At 42.8% G+C, this 24,556-nt stretch overlaps 1 protein-coding gene across 2 annotated transcripts in view; it reads left to right on the top strand.

Annotated features, from left to right (window-relative positions):
* The window catches only part of ATP6V1H (ATPase H+ transporting V1 subunit H), a 111,499-nt gene that overhangs the window by 64,229 nt on the left and 22,714 nt on the right, over positions 1–24,556 (top strand). For both annotated transcript variants that reach the window (XM_039222446.1, XM_039222445.1), the window contains 2 exons: positions 3,488–3,589; positions 20,017–20,130. In XM_039222446.1, the coding sequence (XP_039078377.1) occupies positions 3,488–3,589; positions 20,017–20,130 (216 nt within the window). The remainder of the gene's footprint in view (positions 1–3,487; positions 3,590–20,016; positions 20,131–24,556) is intronic.

Genomic DNA, 24,556 nt, shown 5'->3' with positions numbered 1-24,556 from the left:
TGTCCTGAGGCAGGTTCTGTAACTTCTCCGGGTCTCATCCCTCGTTTATGGGTTGTTGTGAGGGTGCACTTACACCGAGTTTGGAACATGTATGTGTATAATAAATAAATGCTCATCCTTTCTCTTATATTACTTGGAAATGCAGATATCTTAGTTTGAAAGATAAAAGACTGCAATTATTTCCTAATGAAATAATCCCCTGATTGACAATGAGGTTCTTTATTAGTGTTTCCTGTTGCTCATAGAATTAGATATTTGACAGGCTGAGATGATGATAGAAAAAGGTAGGCATAGAAATGTTGAGCCACACTCTTAGGAGACATTACCAAATAAACGCATTCCAGAAACTAAAGTATGCAAGCTCTAGGGGCACCTGGGTGGCTCTGTCAGTTGGGCATCTGATTTCCTCTCAGGTCATGATCTCACAGTTCATGGGTTCGATCCCCACGTTGGGCTCTGTGCTGACAGCTCTGAACCTGGAGCCTGCTTTCAATTCTGTGTCTTCCTCTCTTTCTGCTCCCTCCCCCTCCCCCCTCGCTCTCTCTGTCAAAAATAAAAATTTTTAAAAAGTATGCAAGCATCATAGACTTGTACGGATTTTGAACAAAGTAGAGTATTTGTTTTACTGCAAATGATATGAGCAAAGATAGTTGTGATTCAAGTTGTTTTCTAGTACAGATCTTAAGAAATAAGGTTTGTATTTTGTAAGCAGTTTGTTTGCAAAAGAGACAGTTAAATGGTATCAAAACTTTTTTAGGCTTAAGTATTCTCAACTTACATTTTCAACTTTAAAATGAGCAATTCTAAGGGACTGTAACATCTTAGTAAAGGAACTTTTTTTTTATTTTTATTTTTTTTATTTTTTATTATTTTTTTTTTAAATATTTTTATTTATTTCTAGGAGAGAGAGAGACAGCGTGAGCAGGGAAGGGTCAGAGAGAGAGGGAGTCACAGACTGAAACAGGCTCCAGGCTCTGAGCTGGCAGTCAGCACAGAGCCCGACGCGGGGCCCGAACCCACGAACCGCGAGATCATGACCTGAGCGAAAGTCGGACGCTTAACCGACTAAGCCACCCAGGCGCCCTAGGAACTTTTTTTTTAATGTGTGTGTTTTCTGAATTTTGAATTCTAAGTCACATCAAGCAGCCTGGGCAGGCAGAAGTAAAGTGGAAATGCTTCTTCACTGCAGTTCTATCTCACGTTCCTCCCCAGTGGTAACCAGTCAGCAGGTGACCCACTCTGAATGTTCTTTTGTTCATGGACTTCCCGTAGTGCATCTTTCTATAGAAAGTTATTTGTATATGTTAGTCTGTGACTTGTCTTTTTCACTTATTGTGGCTTGAGGTCTACTAAAAGACTTATTTTTAAGCATTTTAATTCTATTTTTTTTTTAATTGGTGCACTTTATTTCACTGAGCCTTGGTTTTTCACCTCTCTGTGACTTAGGAAGACCCAGTGACCCTTGTTGTAGGGATCAGACAAAATGGTGAATGTGAAGCTGCTCGTACACGAAGGAGCCAGCGTTACAGAGGACAGAGCCGCCAGCGTGGAGGAAGGAATGGAGGGAAAACCTAACTCTTGCACGAGGCCTCTGCCCTCTGGCCCTTTCTCTTAGACGGTTTCTATTCTAGCGTACAGAGACATTTTTAGGGAAACGTGATATTACTGAGGCTTAGGGCCCTAGAAATAGAATTACTGGCTCAAAGGTTCCGTGTATTTTAAATGCCATTAGGAGTTGTCAAATTGTCTTTCCCAATTGGCAGCATCACCATTTCATACTTAAATGTATTCATTTCCCAGCAAGAGTTTGTGGAGCACCCGTTGTACCGTCATTACTGTTGTAGGTGTTGCAGATGCAGTGGCAAATAAGAGTACGTTCCTATTGTCCTTAAGCTTCCCTTGTATTCGAGAGAGAAGGACTGAACAAATAGTCAGGTAACTGCATGATATCATGGCTGGTGAGTCTTGTGAAGAAAAATGAATCGGGAAGCGGGGATACAAAATGATGGTGATGAGGAAGGTACTATATATATATATATATATATGTATATATATATATATATATAGTGCCCTGGGATGGACACTATCTTAAAGGGATCAGAGGCTCTTAAGCAAGGGGTGATATTTGAGCTGAGAACGGAAAAGATAATTTTTTCAGTATTTTGCTGGTTCAGTTAACTAATTCTTTAAGGTTTTCATATATCTTTGTCTAAGTGAGTGACTATTGCTGGCATATTAGAAAGCAGTGTTTTGGGGGCGCCTGGCTGGCTCAGTCGGTAGAGCATGCGCCTCTTGATCTCAGGGCCATGAGTTCTAGCCTTGTTAGTATTACATCCAACAGGATGTAGCGATTACTTAAAAGTACAATCTTAAAACAAAAAGCAGTTTTTAAAAATATGTTCGTCTTCTGCCTACCCATTAAAAAAATTACTCATTCTGGGGCACCTGTCTGGCTCAGTCGTTTGAGTGTCTGACTTTGATTTAGGCTCAGGTTATGATCTCACAGTTCTGTGGCCCTCTCTCTCTCTCTCTCTGTCTCAGAATAAATAAATAAGACTTAAAAAATTACTCCTTCTGATTGGTTGTCCCATTTATGCTCTATTTGTGGGGTGAGTTGAGAAGTTGTCTTTTTGTTTCTGTGCCCTTGAGCAGTTTCAATTGCTCAAATAATCGATGCCTTGAATGATCTCCCCTCAGTTCACTCTGAAGTGAGATGGGCCGCATCTCCCAGTGGATTGGATTCTGGGCGGTGCATCCTGTCTGCCTTCAGTCAGGAGGACACATGCGGGCCAGGTCCTGGAGGAGGCAGAACTATGCAGTCAAGGTCAAGGCCCCAGCTCCCAGCAGAGGGGAGCCTTCTCTGTGTCCTGTTGGCTCCCGTTGTCACAAGCACAGTTAGGCTCTGGCGGTGGTGTCACTCGGCCTGTGTGGCTGCTGTGCGGGAAGTAGTAGGACAGCGAGGGAGCCAGGATTGTGAATTTGGGCCGTTTGGTGAAGTTCAAGTTCAGGTCCTTTGTGAGACTTGGAGGGAGAGAGGGAGGATATGTGTGCTCAGGGCGCACGCTCCGTCTTGATTACGGCTTCAAGTAACTTCTTAATACTAACAAAAGGCTTACAGGTGTTTAATTTTCAAAATATAATTGGCAAGAATTTAGTGGTAGTTGTGTATTAAAATCCCATTAACTCATTTTAGTTGTCTTTCTTGAGAGAGCAGGAGAGGGAGTTCCTGATTATTTGGGAGTGGTGTGAGGTATAGTATATATTGTGAATCTGAAAGTAACCTTTTACATATGTATGAAAGCTGGAAAACTGTTAATTTACATGTAGCTTCTTATGTGTAATGTGTTACAGATAATAGTAAGATCTGTAGAAATTACCGTTATATTTATAAATGCCTATTTTCCGGAGACACTTGCATTATACCTGTGCTCTGTTGTGCTCTACGGGAGAACTGGAAATCAATCTCTCTGGATTAACTTTATTTCAGGATTTTGACAAAACTTCTGGAAGTGTCAGATGATCCACAAGTCTTAGCTGTTGCTGCTCATGATGTTGGAGAATACGTGCGGCATTATCCACGGGGCAAACGGTAAGGGAAAAGCCAGTAACTCGTGTTTCCTGAAACTCTCAACATAAAATCCTAACTAATGTACTTGCCTTGTAACAGACTAGTTTAGCAGAGGAGCTAATGGAGTAAGTGAGGTCAAGATGTCCATAATATGGGGAATTCTGATGAACCGAGTTAAAGATGGGTAGTATCAAAGTATCCGTACAGCTATGATACTACTGTGCCGTGGCCAGCAGGGCTCACGTTAGAAATTTTACCTTCAGGATCTTCTTTGGTTTGTGTAATTTTAATTCAGTGGCCCTTTTGTGTGTGGTGGTTATTTTTCTACTACTACCAGTAGTTGCAGAGATGATGAGACATTATATTGAACTTAGCAGATTCACAGTATTGAAGAAAATTTATACCTGTGAAGAAAAGTTGTAATAGATGTTTGGTAATAGAATTTTGTATTTCAGAGTATTGAAAAGAGAGGAATTCATGTGGGATGAGACAGATAAGGCTCTACAGAGGAGATGGTGCTGGCTACATAACTTAAAATCATTTAAATACAGTAACAAAGAAAAGATAGGCATTTTGGGGGAAAGCAAGAAAGTAAGGTACCAATATTATATCAAGGGAGAAAACATTAATGGTAAACAAGGGCTGTTTGATGCTATTTGGAAAAGCAGAGATGTGTTGAGCCTTGGTTTGAATTAGTGCTGTTTTGCTTGTGAATCGGTTTCCTGATCTATCAAATTGGGATGGAGTCCTACTCCTTTCTCATGAGGCGGATGTGAGGACTGAATGAGCTAACCCAGTACAGTGATGAGAGTAGTACTGTTAGGTACCTGGTAAGTACTCAGTAAGTACTAGCTACTTTCATTGCTGTTAATGTTAATATTTTGTAGTCAGCAAAGCTGTCTATAAGGAGACATATAACCATATTTATCTTATTTATCACAAAACAGTGTCCTGAAGCCCAAAACATCTTACAAAGTGAGCAAAAATTGACAAGAACCAGAGATGTGATTTGCATCCTTTAACATTCCACAATTAACTTCATAACTCCCTCTTTTTTCTTGTAGTGCATAAATATTTGTCTTTTTTTTTTTTCTAAAAAAATTTTTTAAGTGTATTTGTATGTTTTGGGAGAGACAGAGTGGGGCGGCGGAGGGGGAGAGACCCCCAAGCTCTTCTGGAGGATGAATGAGAGAAGAACATTAGGCACGTGGCATAAGGAAACTACTCCGGGTATTGGTACCTACTGTAGGGAAAGTAGAAAATTATTTAGTGTAGCTCCTGAATTACTCAAGTGTTTGAGCTGCAGAACGTTCTCATTCTGGCCCAGCAAACCCTTGCTCCTGGTCTTACATAGAACTGTATTTCCGGCGGACTTCAGAAGCAGATGGCCTACGGACAGCAGGTGCATAAGTCTGTGTGGGAAAGCTCTCTGTTGTAGTTTTCAGCTCTGTCATTGTATTCTTCGGTTCCGGGTCTGCTGTTTGCTTCTGTTTATAATTTCTATGTCTTTGTTGTCATTTGTCCATGTGTCATTTTTCTAATGTTGTTCAGTGGTCTGTCTGTGTTCTCTTTCACTTCATTAAGCTTCTGTAAGATGATTGTATTGATCCTTTGTTAGGCAGATTTTAGATACATATTTCTGTGGGATTGAAACTATTGGTTGCCTTCAGTAGTGTTAGATTTACCTAATTCTTTATGGTTTGTGTAGCCTTGCGTTGATGTTTGTGCATTTGAAGGAGCTAATGCCTCTTCCAGACTTTAAAGACCATTTTCAGCAGATAATGGCCTCCTCTCTGTCGTCCGAGCTGATGGATGAGATTACCTGTGGAAGCATGTTCGTGCTGGCTTGGAGGGGGTTATGCAGGGGGATGGGTCTGCAGCGGGGTCCATGGTTGGCAGGTTTGTTCCTGGTTTCCTGTCTGGTCTTCAGGTGGCTGGGAGTGTGTCCAGGACCTTGTTTAGTAGGGTAGTGCCGGGACAGGGTCCGTTTCAGCCTCCGCAGCTGCATCCTGCGTCAGCTGTCCTCTCACTGGGTGTGTGGACGGGCGTGCCTCCTGCCGAGCCCCAGGGAGGACTGCCGCCTGGTCACTGAGGATCCCTGGGTGGGCAGGATGGGCCCAGGGCCGTGGCCGAGAGGGGCTGGCACCGAGCTCCAGGACTATTTCAGGATTCCTGGTTGGGGCCGAAGTATGCATACTTGGCTTTGGAGACACAGAAGGGCATCTGCGCCCCAGGGTCCCTCGGGTGGGTGGGACCGCTCCCTGACTTCGGCTGGAGGACGTGGCGCCGAGTCTAGGACCATGTCAGCATCTCCCGAGACACCGGTGTGAGTGTCCCCCCACCAGGTCCCTGTGTCTGCAAGACTGCTTGTGACTGCAGCTTGGAGGGAATCGACCCTAGTGTAGGACCCTCTCAGGATCTCTGGGGTGCAGGTGGGAGTGTCTCCCACTGGTTTGCTGGACCAGCAGTGCTGCTCACGCACTGGCTGGGGAGGGCTGGGGCTGAGTATAGGGCCCTTTGCAGGATCCCTGGGAGCGTTGCCAGATGTCTCCTGCCGGCTGCCAGAGACTGGCTGGCCTGCTGGCAGACTCCTTGTAGTAGGGTTAGAGCCACTTACAAGGTGCAGCCTGCAGTCTCCTGCTGGGTCTCTGTGCCCTCACGAATGTTTGTGGACTGGCCCGGGTGGGCTGGAGACCAGTCACAGTGCCCTTTCAAAATCTGACAGTTTGTTGGGCTTACCTTCTCGCGGCTCCCAGACCTCAGCAGAGAGGGCCTGAAGCCTGTTTAAGGGCTATTTCAGATCCACACAAGCGGGACTGAGGTTGGCGTGCCTGTTAGCTGATGGATGCATACGTGTGACCCCTCCAAGGCCCCTTGGCAAAGTTTGTTGATGGTAGAACCGAAGCCTTCTGGACTGTAGCAGAATTCTCAGCGTACAGAGCCGTTTCCGGGTCTGTAGCTAGGACCACAGCCAGTGAGTGAGCTGTCTGGGTGTGAGCCCGCCTTCTCCAAGTGTCTTTCCTGAGTTGGAGAGTGCAGCAGGGTTTCCCAGCCCCTACCTGGATCCCAGAGTTCCCATGAAGGCACTTTTTCCATGGATGGATGCCACGTTATTGCTGTTGAAGAGGGGAGACACGCTTGAAGGATGTGTTATCCAGCCTCCTTGCAGACATCATTCCTATAGCCCGTCTCTGCAAGTTTTATAGCTATGCTCTCATCCTACTTGTCACTTGAGCCTTCTAGACCGGAGGTTCGCATGCATTTAGTCACTGACTGGAAATTGGTGAAGTTATAGCTGCTGGATTGGGACACATTGAGTAGCAGTGGAAGGGTAACAGCTTTAGCCCCTGCAAACAGAAAAATATCTCATTCCCCAGAGATACAGGGGAGGGAGAATATTAATCTTTGTCAGTGGGGTTTCCCTAGAGCTCTCCTCATGAAGATCTGTGAACTGTTGCACACTCTATGTCTAATTGACTGCCGATCTGCCATCTACCTCCAGAGAGCATCGCCACAATGTGGTGGCCATTCCCTTAACCTTACTGAGAAATCTATTGGAAACCAAAGGGACAATAACAGCTTTTGTAGCTCTCAGGCAAAATACCTGTCAGTAGCTCTTCATGTCTATCCCTAAGCCTCCCTCAGCCATTCCAAGGGGCAGATAAATATCACCCATCTGGTGCCATAGATAAGTAGGTCAGTCTTTCCTGAAACCAGGTGTGGACTCAGTTATTCGACTTGAACTGAGATGCCTCAGGTTTACCATCCATCTGGGAAGCCACACTGAGGGCGCTGTCAGCTTGTCTGCCCTCACCCAGCCCTGCCTCACCACCACCACCACGGATGAAGATCTCACGTGGGGGCCCAACAACTGTAAATGTAAACACTTTCTTTGCAGAGGCCATGAGTATACCTCTGGTATTATACTTCCTGTGTGAAGGCCAGGCATTAACTTGCTTCCCTCCCCAAAGCTTACACATGAGGCGTAGTCCTAAGGAGCCTTTGAGTATTTAAGGAAACGCTACCAGTCGATCATGTGGTCCTCATAGGAATGTGGAGATCTCTATTAAAAGGAGCTACCTTTGCTGATTCAGTGGAGTTTCCCAAAAAGAAGTGATCAGTGATACCATACGCCCTAACTCTGGAAGACACTCAAGTTAGCTTCAACTCACTGGCCAAGTTAGGTGGCAGAATTCCTGGAGACTTCCTTCTTGAGCCAAGGAAGAATCTGCACATTCTTTATATATCCATTTGTGCCTGATTAATGCCAACTATGAAGGTCAGTACAGAAACTTAAGGGGAAAGCCATTGGATTTTAAGTTGACCCTGATGTTTTATGGTATATTTTCAGTTGGTTAGGTCTAGGACCTTGGGGGACATGGATAAGATCAATACTACAAGGTCACTTTATTCTGGTGCTATGTATTTAATCTCCGCTTGCAGCAGCCAGATTATTCACAGGGACCCGTGGAGTGGCATATTCAGGTAAACTTGCCAGAAAGCAAGAGAATGTAGAAATAAGGGTATATGTAGGGAAACATTTCTCTCATCTTTTTGCCCTTCTTGCATACTGAGGCACTGAATGCCCTTTTCAAATAGATGTATACCTGCAAACAAAGGGCAGGGTGCTTACTGTCTATTATGAGAGGTTTAGGTTCCTTAAGTTCAAAGTTCCTCTTCTTTACACTGCGTGCAGGGCTCATTTAGCTCTCTTCGTGTTTTCCTATGGAAATTGTGGCTTGGGGAGGCAGCACAAAGTGCTTATATTCCTCCTACCTCTTTACCTTGAATGACAACCTATCAGTCTCTGACCCAGGGATCTCATGTCCTCTACCGGCATTTATGAAACTGTGGCAGCTTTACTTGCTTGCCAAGTGGGATAAAAGCCAAGATCTTTCGTGGTTCTTGACACTGTGACATTAAGAACCATCTAACATTAATACCATTTTAAAATAGCCTATTTTATTACGAAAAAAATTGAAGATCTTTAGATAAAAATAAAGACAGATTTTACTTTTATGTAAATATAGCTAATAGCCAAGGTCCCTAGCCCATCTAAGATATATTTAACATGAAAAATAGATGATAGATGGATCTTTCCTAGATATGTAACTGGACTTATTTATAGTACTTTTGGAAAGGGAAGCTAAAAAGCAAATCTAGATAAGATAGCCTCATTCTATTTTTTATTTTTATTATTATTATTATTTTCTTTTTATTCTGAAAGTTCTTTTTTTAATGTAATTTATTGTCTTTTTTTTTTTTTTTACAAATAGTTTATTGTCAAATTAGTTTCCACATAACACTCAGTGCTCATCCCCACAAGTGTCCTCCTCCATGCCCATCCCCCCTCCCCCCCACATCCATCAGTCCTCAGTTTTTGTCAGCATTCAAGAGTCTCTCATGGTTTGCCTCTCTCCCTTTCCCCCACCATTTCCGCCCTTCTTCTCCCCCTTGTTCCTCCGTCAAGTTCCTCCTAATCCTCCTATACGTGCAAACATATGATATTTGTCCTTCTCTGCCTGACTTATTTCGCTCAGCATAACACCCTCAAGGTCCATCCATGTTGCTACACATGGCCAGATTTCATTGTTTCTCATTGCCATGTAGTATTCCATGGTATAGATAAACCACATCTTCTTGATCCATTCATCTGTTGATGGACACTTAGGCTCTTTCCATGTTTTAGCTATTGTGGAGAGTGCTGCTATGAACATTGGGGTACATGTGCTCCTATGCCTCAGCATTTCTGTATCCCTTGGGTAAATTCCTAGCAGTGCTATTGCTGGGTCATAAGGGAGTTCTATTGTTAGTTTCCTGAGGAACCTCCACACTGTTTTCCAGAGGGGCTGTACCAGTTTACATTCCCACCAACAGTGTAGGAGGGTGCCCGTTTCTCCACATCCTCGCCAGCATCTAGAGTTCTCTGATTTGCTCATTTTAGCCACTCTGACTGGCGTGAGGTGGTATCTCAGTGTGGTTTTGATTTGTATTTCCCTGATGAGGAGGGATGCTGAGCATCGTTTCATGTGTCTGTTGGCCATCTGGATGTCCTCTTTGGAGAAGTGTCTGTTCATGTCTTCTGCCCATTTCTTCACTGGGTTGTTTGTTTTTCGGGCGTGTAGTTTGGTGAGTTCCTTATAGATTCTGGATATTAACCCTTTATCTGATATGTCATTTGCAACTATCTTTTCCCATTCCGTTGGTTGCCTATTAATTTTCTGGGTTGTTTCCTTGGCTGTGCAGAAGCTTTTAATCTTGATGAGGTCCCAACAGTTTATTTTTGCTCTTGATTCCCTTGCTTTTGGGGATGTGTCAAGTAAGAAGTTGCTGCGGTGGAGGTCAAGGAGGTTGTTTCCTGCTTTCTCCTCTAGGGTGTTGATAGTTTCCTGTCTCACGTTCAGGTCCTTTATCCATTTTGAGTTGATTTTTGTGCATGGTGTGAGAAAATGATCTAGTTTCATTCTTCTGCATGTTGCTGTCCAGTTCTCCCAACACCATCTGTTAAAAAGGCTGTCTTTTTTCCATTGGATATTCTTTCCTGCTTTGTCAAAGATCAGTTGGCTGTATACTTTTGGGTCCACTTCTGAGTTCTCAATTCTGTTCCATTGGTCTATGGGTCTGTTTTTGTGCCAATACCATACTGTCTTGAGGATGACAGCTTTGTAGTAGAGGCTGAAGTCTGGGATGGTGATACCTCCCGTTTTGGTTTTATTTTTCAGTATTACTTTGGCTATTCGGGGTCTTTTGTGGTTCCATACAAATTTTTGGATAGTTTGTTCTAGTTTTGAGAAGTATGCTGGTGCAATTTTGATTGGAATTGCATTGAATGTGTAGAGTGCTTTAGGTAGTAATGACATCTTAACTATATTTATTCTTCCTATCCATGAGCATGGAATGTTTTTCCATTTCTTTGTGTCTTCTTCAATTTCCTTCATAAGTTTTCTATAGTTTTCATCATACAGATCTCTTGTATCCTTGGTTAGGTTTATTCCGAGGTATTTTATGGTTTTTTGTGCAATTGTGAATGGGATCAGTTTCTTGATTTCTCTTTCTGTTGCTTCATTATTGGTGTATAAAAATGCAACCGATTTCTGTACGTTGATTTTGTACCCTGCAACTTGGCTGAATTCTTGGATCAGTTCTAGTAGGCTTCTGGTGGAGTCTGTCGGGTTTTCTATGTAGAGTATCATGTCATCTGCGAAGAGTGAAAGTTTGACTTCCTCTTTGCCAATTCTGATGCCTTTGATTTCCTTTTGTTGTCTGATGGCTGATGCTAGGACTTCCAGCACTATGTTAAACAACAGTGGTGAGAGTGGACATCCCTGTCGTGTTCCTGTTCTCAGGGGGAAAGCTCTCCGTTTTTCCCCGTTGAGGATGATGTTAGCTGAAGGCTTCTCATAGATGGCTTTGATGATGTTTAAGTAGGTTCCTTCTATCCCAACTTTCTCTAGAGTCTTTATTAAGAAGGGATGCTGTATTTTGTCAGATGCTTTTTCTGCATCTATTGACAGGATCATATGGTTTTTATCTTTTCTTTTATTGATATGATGTATCACATTGATTGATTTGCGAAGTTGAACCAGCCCTGTAACCCAGGAATGAATCTCACTTGATCTTGGTGGATGATTCTTTTGATATGCTGCTTGTAATTTATTGTCTTATTGAATTCTATACAACACCCCAGTGCTCATCCCAACAAGTGGCCTCCTCAGTGCCCATCACCCACTTTCCCCTCTCCTTCACCCCCACCAACCCTTAGTTCGTTCATTGTATCCAAGAGTCTCTTATGGTTTGCCACAGTCCCTCTCTGTAACTTTTTTCCCCCTTCCCTTCCCCCATGGTCTTCTGTTACGTTTCTCAAAATCCATCTATGAGTGAAAACACATGGTATCTGTCTTTCTCTGCCTGACTTATTTCACTCAGCATAACACCCTTCAGTTCCTCCACGTTGCTACAATGGCAGGATTTCATTCATTCTCATTGCCAAGTAGTAGTCCATTGTGTATATAAAATATCCTCATTCTAGAATCATAACGGTGGTGAAAAGCTTATTTAGGAACTTACCTTCTTACAGTACTGAGTTGTTATCATCAGCTAGTGTTTCAAATGTGTCTAATGGATACACTGTTTTATATCACATCTGCTGCTAAGCAGAAGCCTGTGATGCCTTCACATAATCCAGTTCTGCCGCGTCCCATCTTTTCTCCCTTCCCTACTTTCTCCCCTGATGAAGGGTTGTCTCACACTCCAGGCTTCCCCTTGTCCAGGCTACATCGCTGCTGTCATCCTCTGTGTCAGTCCTCAGTGCCGAAGCACTTGTTTTTGTTTTTGTTTTGCCTGACACTCTGGCACGCTACTGTTTCTCTCTTTCCTTCCGGTGGCTTACATGGACCCATGGGCTAGCATATTTATTCTTTTTTTGAAGCCCCTCACCAGTATCTCTCAGAGTAACTTCATTTCTATATAATCTTCTGCTCCTTCTTTGAGATATATTTTCAAATTATTTTCTTCTTATCACATAGTTCCTTGAAGACTCTCATTCTCTTTGAATCTGCTTGAAAAATTGTAGCATTTTCTCTCTGTGAAGTCATCCCCCCATCTTCCTACATGGGTGTGTTTCTCAAGTGTAATAAATAGATTGTCAGTGGGTTTACACACCCACAATTTGAAATAAATATTAAAAAAATCAATACTCAAAAAATCTAATTCACGTTTAAATTACTGATAACTCTGGTGTCAGTTACAGAAATGATTTTGTCTGTGGGCTTTTTACCAAGGTATTGATAACAGAATGCTTGAATCATACACACTTTGTCTACCCACTTTCTTTTCTTGTTTTTATTGCTGCTAAATTTGAAAATCTGTTTGTTATTTAGTAAGACTTCCAGTCAACCATAGGCTAAGAATAGTTAAATTATGGGGTATCAAAAATGATATGTGGATTTTTAACTGTGTGGGGGTTGGTGGCCAAGCCCCATGGGGAGGGGAGGCAGGAGCGCCCGGTGTCTGGGTGTTCGCAGAAGAAACTTACGGCGCTGCGCCGCAGCCCCTGGTGCACTTGGCCAAGCCACGCCCTTGGCGGACCGCTGACTAGCCGGGCAGCTCGATTGTGTTTCAGTCCGGACAAGCCTTCACGCGTGGCCCCCAGACTTCCAAGCTGCAGTCGCCTTTCAGGAAATGCTCACACTGTGCTAATCAGGCAGTCAGGTTTCTGTCTTTTCAAGTAAAAATACTGACTGATGGAAAAATTCTTCTCTTTTTTTTTCTGGAGAACCAGTGCACTGCCTTTAAAACACAAAAATCTGTCCACTTTTCTTTACATATATCTGTTCTCAAGCACGGTTCAGTTTCTGCGAAGATAACCTGTTCTGTCCCCTCGCCCCACCGGACTGTGACCTGTGAAAAGGGAACTGTGTCTGTCTAAGCATATTGTTGACCACAAAGTAGGGCATAGTAAATGTGGAGAGAAAGAACTATCAAAAATATTCCTTATTCTTTTAAAATGCGCACCTTTTATGAGGTACATGTCTTTGTTTCCTTTTGTACAGAGCCTAGTGTAGCTCTTACAAATAAAACTTAGTAGCTTATTTTGATGGTGCCATTAACTTTTCATCGGTAAAACCCAATTAATTTATCTTTTTTAAATGAGAGTCATCATGAATAGGAACATTCTTACTATAGAAAACTTGAAAAATATGGAAAAGAGTAATAAAGAAAAAACAGTACTGCAGCTCTGAGGTAAAAATAATGGTTTATTTATTTTTGGGTTTTTTTCCCCCTCTATGCATACATTTTTTCTTCCAAAATGTTGATTATAATATCTCTTATGTCCTATTTTTATTCATTTTTTGAGTATTTCTCATCTGCAAATTTTTAAAAATATAAATTAGTGCTACCTATAGATAAATGTATTCCAGTTTGCTCAAATCTTACTAGTGGCTATTTGATATGTTCCCAGATTTCCATTATTGTAAAAACACAGTGAACATCTTTGTAAACCTTTCTGATTATTTTCTTTGTTCTGGCCCCTTAAATCCATCCCGTGAGAGAAGGTATATAAGTACTTCTGAGATTTTAAAAACATTATTAAATGTAGGGCAGCAGCATGTGAGAATAGCGTCTTTACCGCCCTCCCAGCAGCAATGAATGTATTCATTTCTCTTTACAGTCTCACAGGGAGACTGGTACCTGGTGCTTTTCACTTTGTATTTTGATTACTTACGTGATTTACGGGGAATTTAGTTGCTACATTTAAGACAGAGATTTTTAAAGTTTGCTGTTTACATTATTGTTTGTAAGATTTTTATCATGTATGTTTCAGTTAACATATATTGAAATTCATTAATTCACTAAGCACTAATGTTTTTTGTTTTAAATTTTTAATGGTTATTTTTGAGAGACAGAAAGAGTGCGAGTGGAGGAGGGCTCTTTAGAGAGAGAGAGGGAGACACAGAATCAGAAGCAGGCTCCAGGCTCTGAACTGTCAGCACAGAGCCCTACATGGGGCTCGAACCCACAGACTGTGAGATCACGACCTGAGCTGAAGTCAGACGTTTAACCGACTGAGCCACCCGGGCGCCCCGGCATTAATGTTTGATTGACCATCTGGTCTGCTCTGGGCACTGTTTTGATTATTGCGTCATGGAGCTTACATCCCGTGAAAACCTTTGTGGTTTCTTTCACTACTTTTATGCTTAGAAAGAGCTTGCCCATTTAGAAGTCTGGTAAATATTTTCCTGACTTATTTTTGTTTTTAAAAATCTTAAGGGGAACAAAATAGAATAATACAGAATAGTGAACAGAACAATGATTTCTGTGCTATTAACCTTGTAGACTCTAGAGGGTGTGTTGTTACATGGACATGGTAGTGCCTACTTGTGTGTCAACGGGATCATACATGTAACTTAACCATTTTTAGCAATATGTTGTGGGATTATAATACGTTATAATGTGTTGTAATGTGATATGATTTCATCAGCCGTGAATTGAATATTAAGCAATAGAATCCTCATCGGTATTTTATGTGACTAAGACACTGTTCTCACACGCTGCTGCTGGAAGCCTGAATTACATATTACAGATCTACATTAAGAGGAAAAAGACCTTTACAACACACAAAAATAGTGCTGTACTTTTTAGGATATTTAAAGATTACTCTACAGTTACATTTCTGTGTTCCACCAGCTGGTACATTCCTTAAAAGTTCTTAACCAGCACTGAGCTTGTTAATCGCGTATTATAGTATTCTCAATCTTTAAAGCCTAACATGCTGTTGACTCAACTTGTTTTGAAATACAGTTAGCAAGTTTTTCCCTATTAGACAATAGCTTATGAACAGAGTGCTTGGATCTAGTTCTAAATCAAATCATTTAAGTACGCTGTCTTTTTTCAATTAAATTCAGAAGACAGAAAAATGTGTATTTTATAGCAGTGAGGGTCAGTAGAGTGGAGATTGTCCATCCCTCTGTGAGATCTGTTGGAATTTCTGGAGTGGAGGGCAGTCACCTTTATAGTTTGAAAATTAATATAATATATTATATATTATATAATATGAATACTATAAACAATAAAAAATGTAGATTATTAAAAGCAAAAGTTTTCAAAACTTGCTGCTGGTAATAGGAGAAGATAGTATAGACGGGCAAGGGTTTAAAATGTCAAACAACCACTTTGTAGAGGGGTAGGCAGCACATTTGTTGTGGGATTACATGAGGTACAAACTGTGAGGTATTAGCAATCTGACTGACATGTATAAAAATGGTATGTTATCTCTGTTTTAAATCCATCATATTTTATACATAATATGGCAGCTTTCTGAGATTATATTTACTCATATACAGTTGACCCTTATTTTTCACAGATTCTATGTTTGTGAATTTGCCTATTTGTTAAGATTTATTTATAGTCCCCAAATTAATACTCATGATTTCGAGATCACTTGTGGACATGTGCAGGGCAGAGGGACATTTGAATTGCTGGACACACAGCTACTCAAACAAGGTTATACTCTGCCTTGTCATCTTAGTTCTTGGGCTATAAGCCGGTGTCTTTTTTTGGGATTTGTTTAGTGTCATTTACTTTGCATTTTTGTGCTTTTTGTTGGTGATTTCACTGTGTAAAATGGCCCCCGAGCACAGTGCTGAGGTTCTCTCCAGTGTTCCTGAGTAGAGGAAGGCTGTGATGTGCCTCACAGAGGAAGTGCATACATTAGATAAGCTTCATTCGGGCATGAGCTATAATGCTGTTGGCTGTGAGTTCAATGTTAATGAATCAACAACATCGGTTAAATAAGTTGTCTTCAAATAGAAACATGTAAAACACGGCTTTGTATCGATAAGTTGATAAGAATGTTGTGACCAGAGGCTGGCGGGAACGTAATCCTGTATTTCCCCAGGAGTCCCCAGATTTCACTAAATCTGTGTTCATGGTGACTTTACTAGAACACAGCTACCATAAATAATGAGAGTCGACTGTATTTTCTACATGCTGGAGGTGTCCAGATGGGGCCCAATAAATAATTCCTATCCTGCTTGCCTGAATTCCAAACTATTTGAGATACTTGACAAAGGAGGTAACAGATAGAGGCCAAAATAGAATATTCACTGGTAAAGTCCGTTTTGGAGACTGTGGTGTGTCTTTCCGTTACTGAACCCATTAACCCCAAGGGGCACTGGCCCAGAGCAGAAGAGAAAAGAGACAGTGGACAAGTGTGTCTTGGAGTCCTGCTTCCAAACTCACCAAGCACAGAAGTCCCCTCAGAGGAGTAGGCAAGGGCAGGTGGAGACAGGGGTGAGCGTTAAATAGCAGGAGAAAGAAGCCGGCCCTGACAACCCCCAAGAGGAGCTCATATGTGCTGATGCAGATTGGACAGCTGGATAGGCAGTTTGTCGCTAAGAACAACTTTAGATTTAGTCCCAAAACCCCTTTAAAATGTATTCAGTGATGATAATCTTTTCATGCCTTTGGATGAAAACCTAGGTGGCTTGCAGTACTTTTCCCCTCATGCCTAGATAACAGCCCTGTGATCATTTTAAATCACAGAAAGGGTTTGGTTGAAGACATTTAGCAGCTCTTCTCCCTACTCATGCACAAGGAGGGCGTCTCTCTTTTCTCTGTGATGCCCTCAGCGGGTGCAGGCCCACAGTCCTTCCTCTTCCTGGCTCTGCTTCCCCAAGCTTGCCTGTGTTGCCTCCATCTTCCTGAGGCTGGTGAATGGGGAAGGCGGAGGCGATGGGGAGAAGCAGCGTTGTTCTTACTTGCTATGACAGATGGCCGCTTTCTCTTCTCCCACCCTGGTGGGCGTCTGAAGCTGACCATTTCTCGTGGGAGCACTTTTTGGGTTCATTGGAGGCACCTTTTCTGGGCCACCCCCCACAGCTCCTGTAGACGGGGCCGAGCCACTGTGTGCTTCATCGGGCTCACGGCGCGGCTCAGGCTTCTCGGCACCCCCGGCTCTGGGGATGTCAGCCGGTCCTGACACGGTCCTCTTCCCTGCTGCTGTGGGTTACTGCAGCCCCTCAGGCTCAGGCCATTGTCCTCTGGACCGCAGGGAACATATGGCTGCCTCTGTGTGGTGTCCGTGCCATGGGGTTGGAAGCCATCAGCACCTTTTTCTTTCCTGCAGGACGGGGACCTACCTCGGGGCCCGTCACGTTCCACAGAACACTCAGACGTCAACCTTCCCCTCCTTGGCTCCTTTCATGTTAGAAATAGCATTTCATCCCTAAGGGGATTAAAAATCATTAGGGTTCTTTGGAAATTCTGTGTGTGAGGTCGTCTCACAGTTTAGTTTCACTTTAGTGTCTGGTATCTGTGGATTCGGCATCTCAGTTGGTGCCGAGGCAGAAGGAGTTGGTATTACTATCATCACATTATACATGGGTACGTATCCATTTCAGCAGTTCCAAAAAATGTACACGGTTACAAAGATGTTAGGTAAACTGATGTCTAGTTAGCTCATCAGCATAGGCAGGCGCGTATTTTGTAGCGGCAGCGGAGAAGTCTGAGCGTATGTGAGAAGGAGGCACACTGGACCGTGACTCTCTTTTCCTTCAGTGTTCCTCTCGACTTGTGTATTTTTCTTTTACATTTTTGTTCTCTATTGCTTATCCCGCTGGCCATCCTAGACTCTTCACAGCTCTCGGAAGAGTGAATGATGGAAAGTGCAGAGATGAATAGCTGGCCGATAGTAAGTGCTGTTACAGTTACTTGGAATTCTAGCAATAGGGTGCCAGAGCAGTGGAGGGAGGGTCATCTCCAGGCAGTTTGCTGTAATAAAGCCTGTGTTTTTTGAAGGCTTCCTTGTCCTTTAATGATGCCATTTGGAGAAAAATAAACTAGGTGGTAACAGACATTGTTATTATTGTAGTACATATTAATAAATGTAATAATATAGCTAATAGGTATTTCATGAGGGCATGAGGGCATTCTGTGTTGAGTCCTTGGGAATATAGGGTAAGCAAAACCCTGCGTATTTAGGCTTTCATGGATCTTGTATAATGAGGAAGACAAATGTAATATTTTAAAAAGTCATTCAGGTATAAAATTGCAACTCAGATGAATACAATGAAAGAAGGATACAAAGTACCATGTAGAGGGCGTATTTGGGGGATTGTGTGGGGAGGGAGAAGGCTTCTCTGGCACTTGAGGCAAGATCTGAAAGATGAGTAGAAGTTATGTGTTACTGAAGTGGGAAAGCTTCTGGGAGAGAAAACAGCATGTGCTAAGGCCCTGTGGCTGAAGGAGCTGAAAGAAGGTCAAGGGAGTCAGTGTGCAGAGAGCACAGATATGTGACTGTACTCTGTGAGGCCCTCAGACAGGAATTCCAGCTCAGACTGTGAAGGCCCAGTTGACTATTGTTTTTCAGGGAAAGTGACGATTCAGACTGGGGAAGATCACTTTGACTACAGCGAGAATAGGTTGAGGGGAGCCGGCCCTGTGCCCCCATCACCCTCACTGTCAAACACTGTTATCATCATCATAGCAGCAGACATGGGTCCCCCATATTGCAGGGACTGGGGCTTTGTGGCCTTTGGGCTTAATACCATACCATAAAGGAGGTACCCTTGTTCCCTTTGTTTTCCAGGAAGGCATTTACGAGATTAAATGACTTAATGTTAACAAATCTGAGAAAGAGCAGAGCTGATGTTAGATAAAGTAAGGTTTTAAAAGCCCAGTACCTGACGCATGGTAAGCACTCAATTAATGTTTGGTTATAATTATACTGTACTCTCCCCCCCCCCATTTCAATTTATTTTTCAAAAAAGATGTTTTAAAAATAAAGTATAAAAAGGTATACAGATAAAAGCCTCTCTCTCACCCTTGACCTTGATCCACTGATCCTCAAGACTCTTGTGTCGCCAGAGTTCCTACTGCGCTATGGCTGACTCTGTGGTGGTGGCGCTGCTGTCTCCTCCCTCCCCCCGCCCCGCCCCCGCTGGGCCTGGGAGCCCCCACAGCGCCCCCCACAGCCACACCCTTGTACCCTTGCGGCAGAACAGAGAACCTCTTTCGTTCATGAAGCAAATTGCCGTTTTCACTTCACTTTTGCATCTGTAGTGACTGGAGTTTTCGTGGTCTTAGGGGACACAGTGACAGGAAGCAGTGCCAGTTGTCAGTCATCACGGTGCCCTTGAGGGTAGGAATTTTCTCCCCTGTTTCACTGGCCAGGAGATCATGTGGCATATCACATCATTATAAGAAAGGGCAGATATCTTAAAAATCAAATCTTTCTCAGGAAATTAACATGGCTTCTACCAGGCGTTTTTTAACCCCGTGTTCCCTGCGTCCGCATCTGAGCCTGTCTTCCAGCACGGCAGCCGGGGGACCTGAGAGTGATCTGATGTTGTTACAGACATTAGGTGGCGTTTAGTATGCTGATTTTAAGCAAGCCAGAAATACTGGTCAGAAAGAAGTTTAACACTCAGCAACTGAGAATACAGCAGTCCAAGATACCAGGTAGATATGTGCCTGGATCGGGAAATGAGAGGAACAGCTAATCTACCAGGGGGAATTTAAAAGAGAGTATCTTTGAATATGTTAAATCTGTGATTCAGAAAACAAACTAAAAAAAAAAGATACATGTTGGTTTACTTACCATATTGTAACTTTTCCCTTTAAGCTCCCTTGGCACTCTGGTATGTGGGCCTTCTCCTGGCCAACAGCATGAGTTAGAACTAGTCACTGCTGGGGCGCCTGGAGGGCTCAGTCGGTTAAGCATCCGACTTCGGCTCAGGTCATGATCTCAGAGTTCATGGGTTCGAGCCCCGTGTCAGGCTCTGTGCTGACAGCTTGGAGCCTGGAGCCTGTTTCAGATTCTGTATCTCCCTCCCTCCCTCCCTCCCTCCCTCCCTCCCTCTCTCTCTCTCTCTCTCAGAAATAAGTAAAACATTAAAAAAAAAAAACTAGTCACTGCACATCTTCACCAAGTGGCTTCTGTTCCGCAGGGTTATCGAACAGCTTGGCGGGAAGCAGCTGGTGATGAACCACATGCACCATGAGGACCAGCAGGTTCGCTACAACGCGCTTCTGGCCGTGCAGAAACTCATGGTGCACAACTGGTAGGTGCTGGCGTTTCCTCCCCACCCCTCCCCTCCGCGCACCAGGCCGCGAGATTGCGCTTGCCCTCCCCAGCGTTCTCCTGTCCGTCCTCTCATGAGTGATAGTTGTTTAAGGCAGCAACTTTGATGAAATACCTAGACATCTATTTCAGTAATTGGGAGCAATGACGTCATTTTAAAAAGAGCAACTGCGTTGATGTTATCAAAGCGTGTATTCAAGGTATCAATACAAAAACGATTCCAGAAACAATGACAGGGACATTTGTGGCTTCAGCAAATCAGTCTTTTTTGGAGTTGAAGGGAATACAGTTGGATTACTGATCAGACACTTTACAATTTTACACGGTTTAACTATTTAGAATATGATTAACCGGAACAGTTTCACCAGTGCACGTGAAAACACTAAAAGCCAGTTGATAACTAAGATTCGGCTCTCACCTTTCATTCATTATAGCCTTTTGCCTTTGAGTAACCAAAGTCATGTGTTTCCCTCATTTGTTTTTATTTTTCAAATAAAAATTATTGACCTTTTTGTACCCACTTAAGATAAATTGAAGAGTGACTGTTAAGATATAACGGCGAGCCTTTCCTGTCCGTTCCCTTCGCCATGGCTAAGTTGAGCTATGGGTTGGGTGTTAGAGCTTCCAGTGCTCTCCTGAGCAGTTCACGGACCTCTCTGTTCACCGCATTTGGAAGGATGCTCTGGTGTTGGACTGTTAAGGTGCTGTGAACACGTACACATTCCCTGTTACTGACAGTAATGCTACCAGCACGTTCTGAGGCAAGAATCAATGGTACATTGGTGGGTGTGCATTCGAGAGTCGCAGACAAACAGTATCAGGGAGCTGCTGTGGGATCATATATTAAATATTACGATCTTGCCGCTGAAGTACTTTTCTCACAAATACTGACATGTATGCATTCTTTCAACGGTTCTTTTGAGCCCCTACTTTGTTCCCTCTTACGTGAAATGCTGGGCTGTACCTATGATGGAAGTAGGTGCAGCTTTACACAGGATGTGCAGAAAAGGCCTCTCTACGTAGAGGCCCAAACAGCTCAGCTGACCCCATAATGATGAGGAAGCAGCCATACAGCCCAAGTGTTAGGGGTAAGCATTTCGCGTAGAGGGAAAGAGAGGGAACGGGGCCGTGGCTTCTCTAAAAGCAGGGTCTGGAGACACTTGGTTGTCTGGAAACAGTGAGGGTGCAGATGCTACTGGTACCAAGTTGGTAGAGGTCGGGGTGCTGCTCAGCATCCTTGCAGGGCACGGACAGCCCCCCACAACCAAGAAGCATCCTGCCCGAGGTGTCGGTCGTGCCCAGCTCAGAGACCCTCATTTGGGAGTGGTAGGAGAGCCAGCATGGAGAGCCATGGGCAAGGAGGGGTCGCCAGGGAACAGTCATGTAGGGTCTTGTAGGTGACCGTTTGACTCTTATGAGTTGAAAGCCATGGAAAGGTTTTTAAATGGGGGAATGACAAGATTTGATTTAAAAAGACCTCTGAGGCTACTCTCTAGTGAATGGATTGTGGAGGGTTAAGTGTGAAGGCAAAGAACCGTTTTAGTGGTTCTCGCTGTGGTTGAGAGTAGAGCTGGCTAGTGGCTGGGATCAGAACACTGAGAAACAAGTAGTACGTGACCTTGGATAGATTTCAGAGCTGGTGCTAAGGCACTTGATGGACTGGAAGCATTCTTGTCTTCGTATCATCAGTGCACTAAGAAAGGGATCAGAGCAGAGGGCACTCAGAAATGATTTTTATCTAGGGGTGCCTGGGTGGCTTAGTCGGTTAAGCGTCCGACTTTCCGACTTTCGCTTAGGTCACGATCTCGCGGTTGGTTCGAGCCCCGCGTCGGGCTCTGTGCTGACTGCCAGCTGGGAGCCTGGAGTCTGTTTCAGTCTGTGACTCCATCTGTCTCTGACCCTCCCCTGCTCACGCTGTCTCTCTCTCCTAGAAATAAATAAAACATTAAAAAAAAAAAAAAAGAAATGGTTTTTATCTAATATTCAGCAGGAGGAAAAAACTTCAAGTCTGTCAGTGAAGAACAGAATATCAGTCTGGTTTTCTCTCCTCATTTCACAGCCCTGTTTTCAACACAAATGAATTATTGAGTAATTTTGTATCTCTTGGTTTGTGCTTCTTTCTTGAAATTAGTTTAAAGAATGTTGGCATTTAGTGGAGTTCGAGGCTGCTGCAGCCAGCACATTAGTCTTCTGTGAAACACAGTTTTATTTTCCCTTTTTGTTGGTATTAGGGTTGCCGAAGTATAATTCCTGTGTTGTTAATAAAAAAAATTTCATTAGAAAAACAACTTTTTTAGCGTTTATTCATTTTTGAGAGACAAAGAGAAACAGTGCAGTGGGGGAGGGGCAGAAAGGGAGGGAGACACAGAATCAGAAGCAGGCTCTAGGCTCTGAGCTGTCAGCACAGAGCCTGATGCGGGGCTCGAACTCACAGACTGAGATCATGATCTGAGCTGAAGTCGGATGCTCAACCGACTGAGCCACCAAGGCGCCCCTAAAGAAATTTCATTTTAATAGTTCTTAGTAAAAAAAAAAAAAAAAAAAAAAAAAAGCTAAACCCAACAATAAATATTTCATAAATATTTCTGATGTTGAAGAAAAGAGGGGTGTGGGATAAGAAGACCTTTTTTCTTTGCCAGGGTAAGGAAATGTTTTGGTTGAGAATTTTTGTTCTTTGAGTGCTCATGCATTGATGACGGCTCATTTGCAACTGGAATATTTTCCTTAAGTTTAGGAACTTGATTTAGTTTCTCGTTACATTTTCCAATGCATGATTACAAGAGAAAAAGTAAACATTTTTGTAGCTAGAAACTGGTTTATTCTCTCTCTATCTCGGACTAGCTGAGGCGCGAATATCCTTTCCCCCTAATTATGTGCTAAGCTCTTTTAGCTTTGTTTTAATTATGGTAAATCTCCTCTAATGGAGAAGCTTAATGTCAATACTTTCATACACTTTCTTTTTAAAGAACTTGCCAGATGAAGAGAAATTTTGTTGTGACATGTATATTTCCATGGCTCTTTGTGCTACAGAATGAAAATTGCTCAAGTATATAGCAGTTTATTGGAATGTCAGATTAACATGAGATCAAATAGAATGCAGTTCGGAAAGTAAATCTGCTGCAAAGTGTGTCTCCCAATGTGGAAAGGATTTTGAATCTGTATCTTTATGTGGGGATTCAGTTTGTCTTTATTCAGTCATGCTGGTAGAGACTGCCTGAAACTTGCCTAAAGTAGATGTGTTTTCCCCCCAAAAAATATGGTACTGGTGTGCTAAGGATGTTTGTTGATTGAATCATTCAAAATTTTCTCAGAATTGCTTATTTTCACATCCAAGACAAACAGGAAAACAGTTGGCTGTTTCCTCTTCGCATCTTATTTAATTTCAATGAGTTTTTGTAAATGATTTATGTTAGTACTATACAGTGAAATAAACGAGCTGAAAATATTTCAGATATAATCATAGATAAAAATAGAATAAAAGTCTGGCTGAATGACAGCGGCAGCGGCTCTCATGCCATTTTCGTAGGCTTCTCTGGACTGCCTGTTTTACCACGCTCTGAGATTTCCAGCACATTCTGGATCTTCTTGTACTTTTCTACCCTAAATGATTTTTAGATTTTTTAAATACTGCATTATTCCTAAAGCTTCTGTTTATGAGTCTGTCGTAATTTCAGATATAATAAAGGTAATATTTATTTTTTGCTACAGGGAATTTTTTTTTTCTGAAACATAAGTTTAAAGTTACATTTAAGTATAAGTTGGATACTTGTGAAATGGTAGAACTGGGCTGTCTATAGGTCTTGATTTTGCTTCTGTTTTAGGGAGTCAGTTACATATTAAGTTTTTGATAACGTAGGGGTGGATTTGAGGTTTATGTAACTAGGGAGTATAGAGTTGTCTATCGGATGAAAATACTGAATTCTCTTTCACAATTTTATGGTTGATTTCACAGTTATATCATGAATTTTGCAGGTCTCAGAATAGCTGATGTTCCTCCCCTTCTCCTTGACGCCTCCATTCACATGGAATGATGGGTTACGAAAAGCCCTCACTGATGTGGATGGGGAGCAGAGGGGGGCTGGAGCGGAGCGGGACGGTTGGCGCACACTGTGTCCCCCCAGTTCCGGGGCCCCTGAGTGGGCCAGCCCCACGTCCAGCCTGCTCCTAAATGGTGTGCGCCCTCTGATCTTCCGGCATCCGCTGTGTATTTGTTGGTGCACCCTGGGTTCCTTGAGCAGCTCTGGATTCATATGTTAACAAAGTTGTCATAATGTATATGAACAGTGACAACACACTCTGTAGAACTTGTATATATACCCTCAGGTTCTACTTTATAACTTAACATCATAAAATATCATTTTTCTCCTACAGAATGATCTTAAATGTAATCAGTCTCTAATTAAGAC

This window comes from Hyaena hyaena, unplaced genomic scaffold, assembly GCF_003009895.1.
Source record: "Hyaena hyaena isolate Hyena2069 unplaced genomic scaffold, ASM300989v1 scaffold_1127, whole genome shotgun sequence".
NCBI lineage: Eukaryota > Metazoa > Chordata > Mammalia > Carnivora > Hyaenidae > Hyaena > Hyaena hyaena.
The sequence above is the reverse complement of the archived record's forward strand: the minus strand, read 5'-3'. Positions and strand labels throughout refer to the sequence as shown.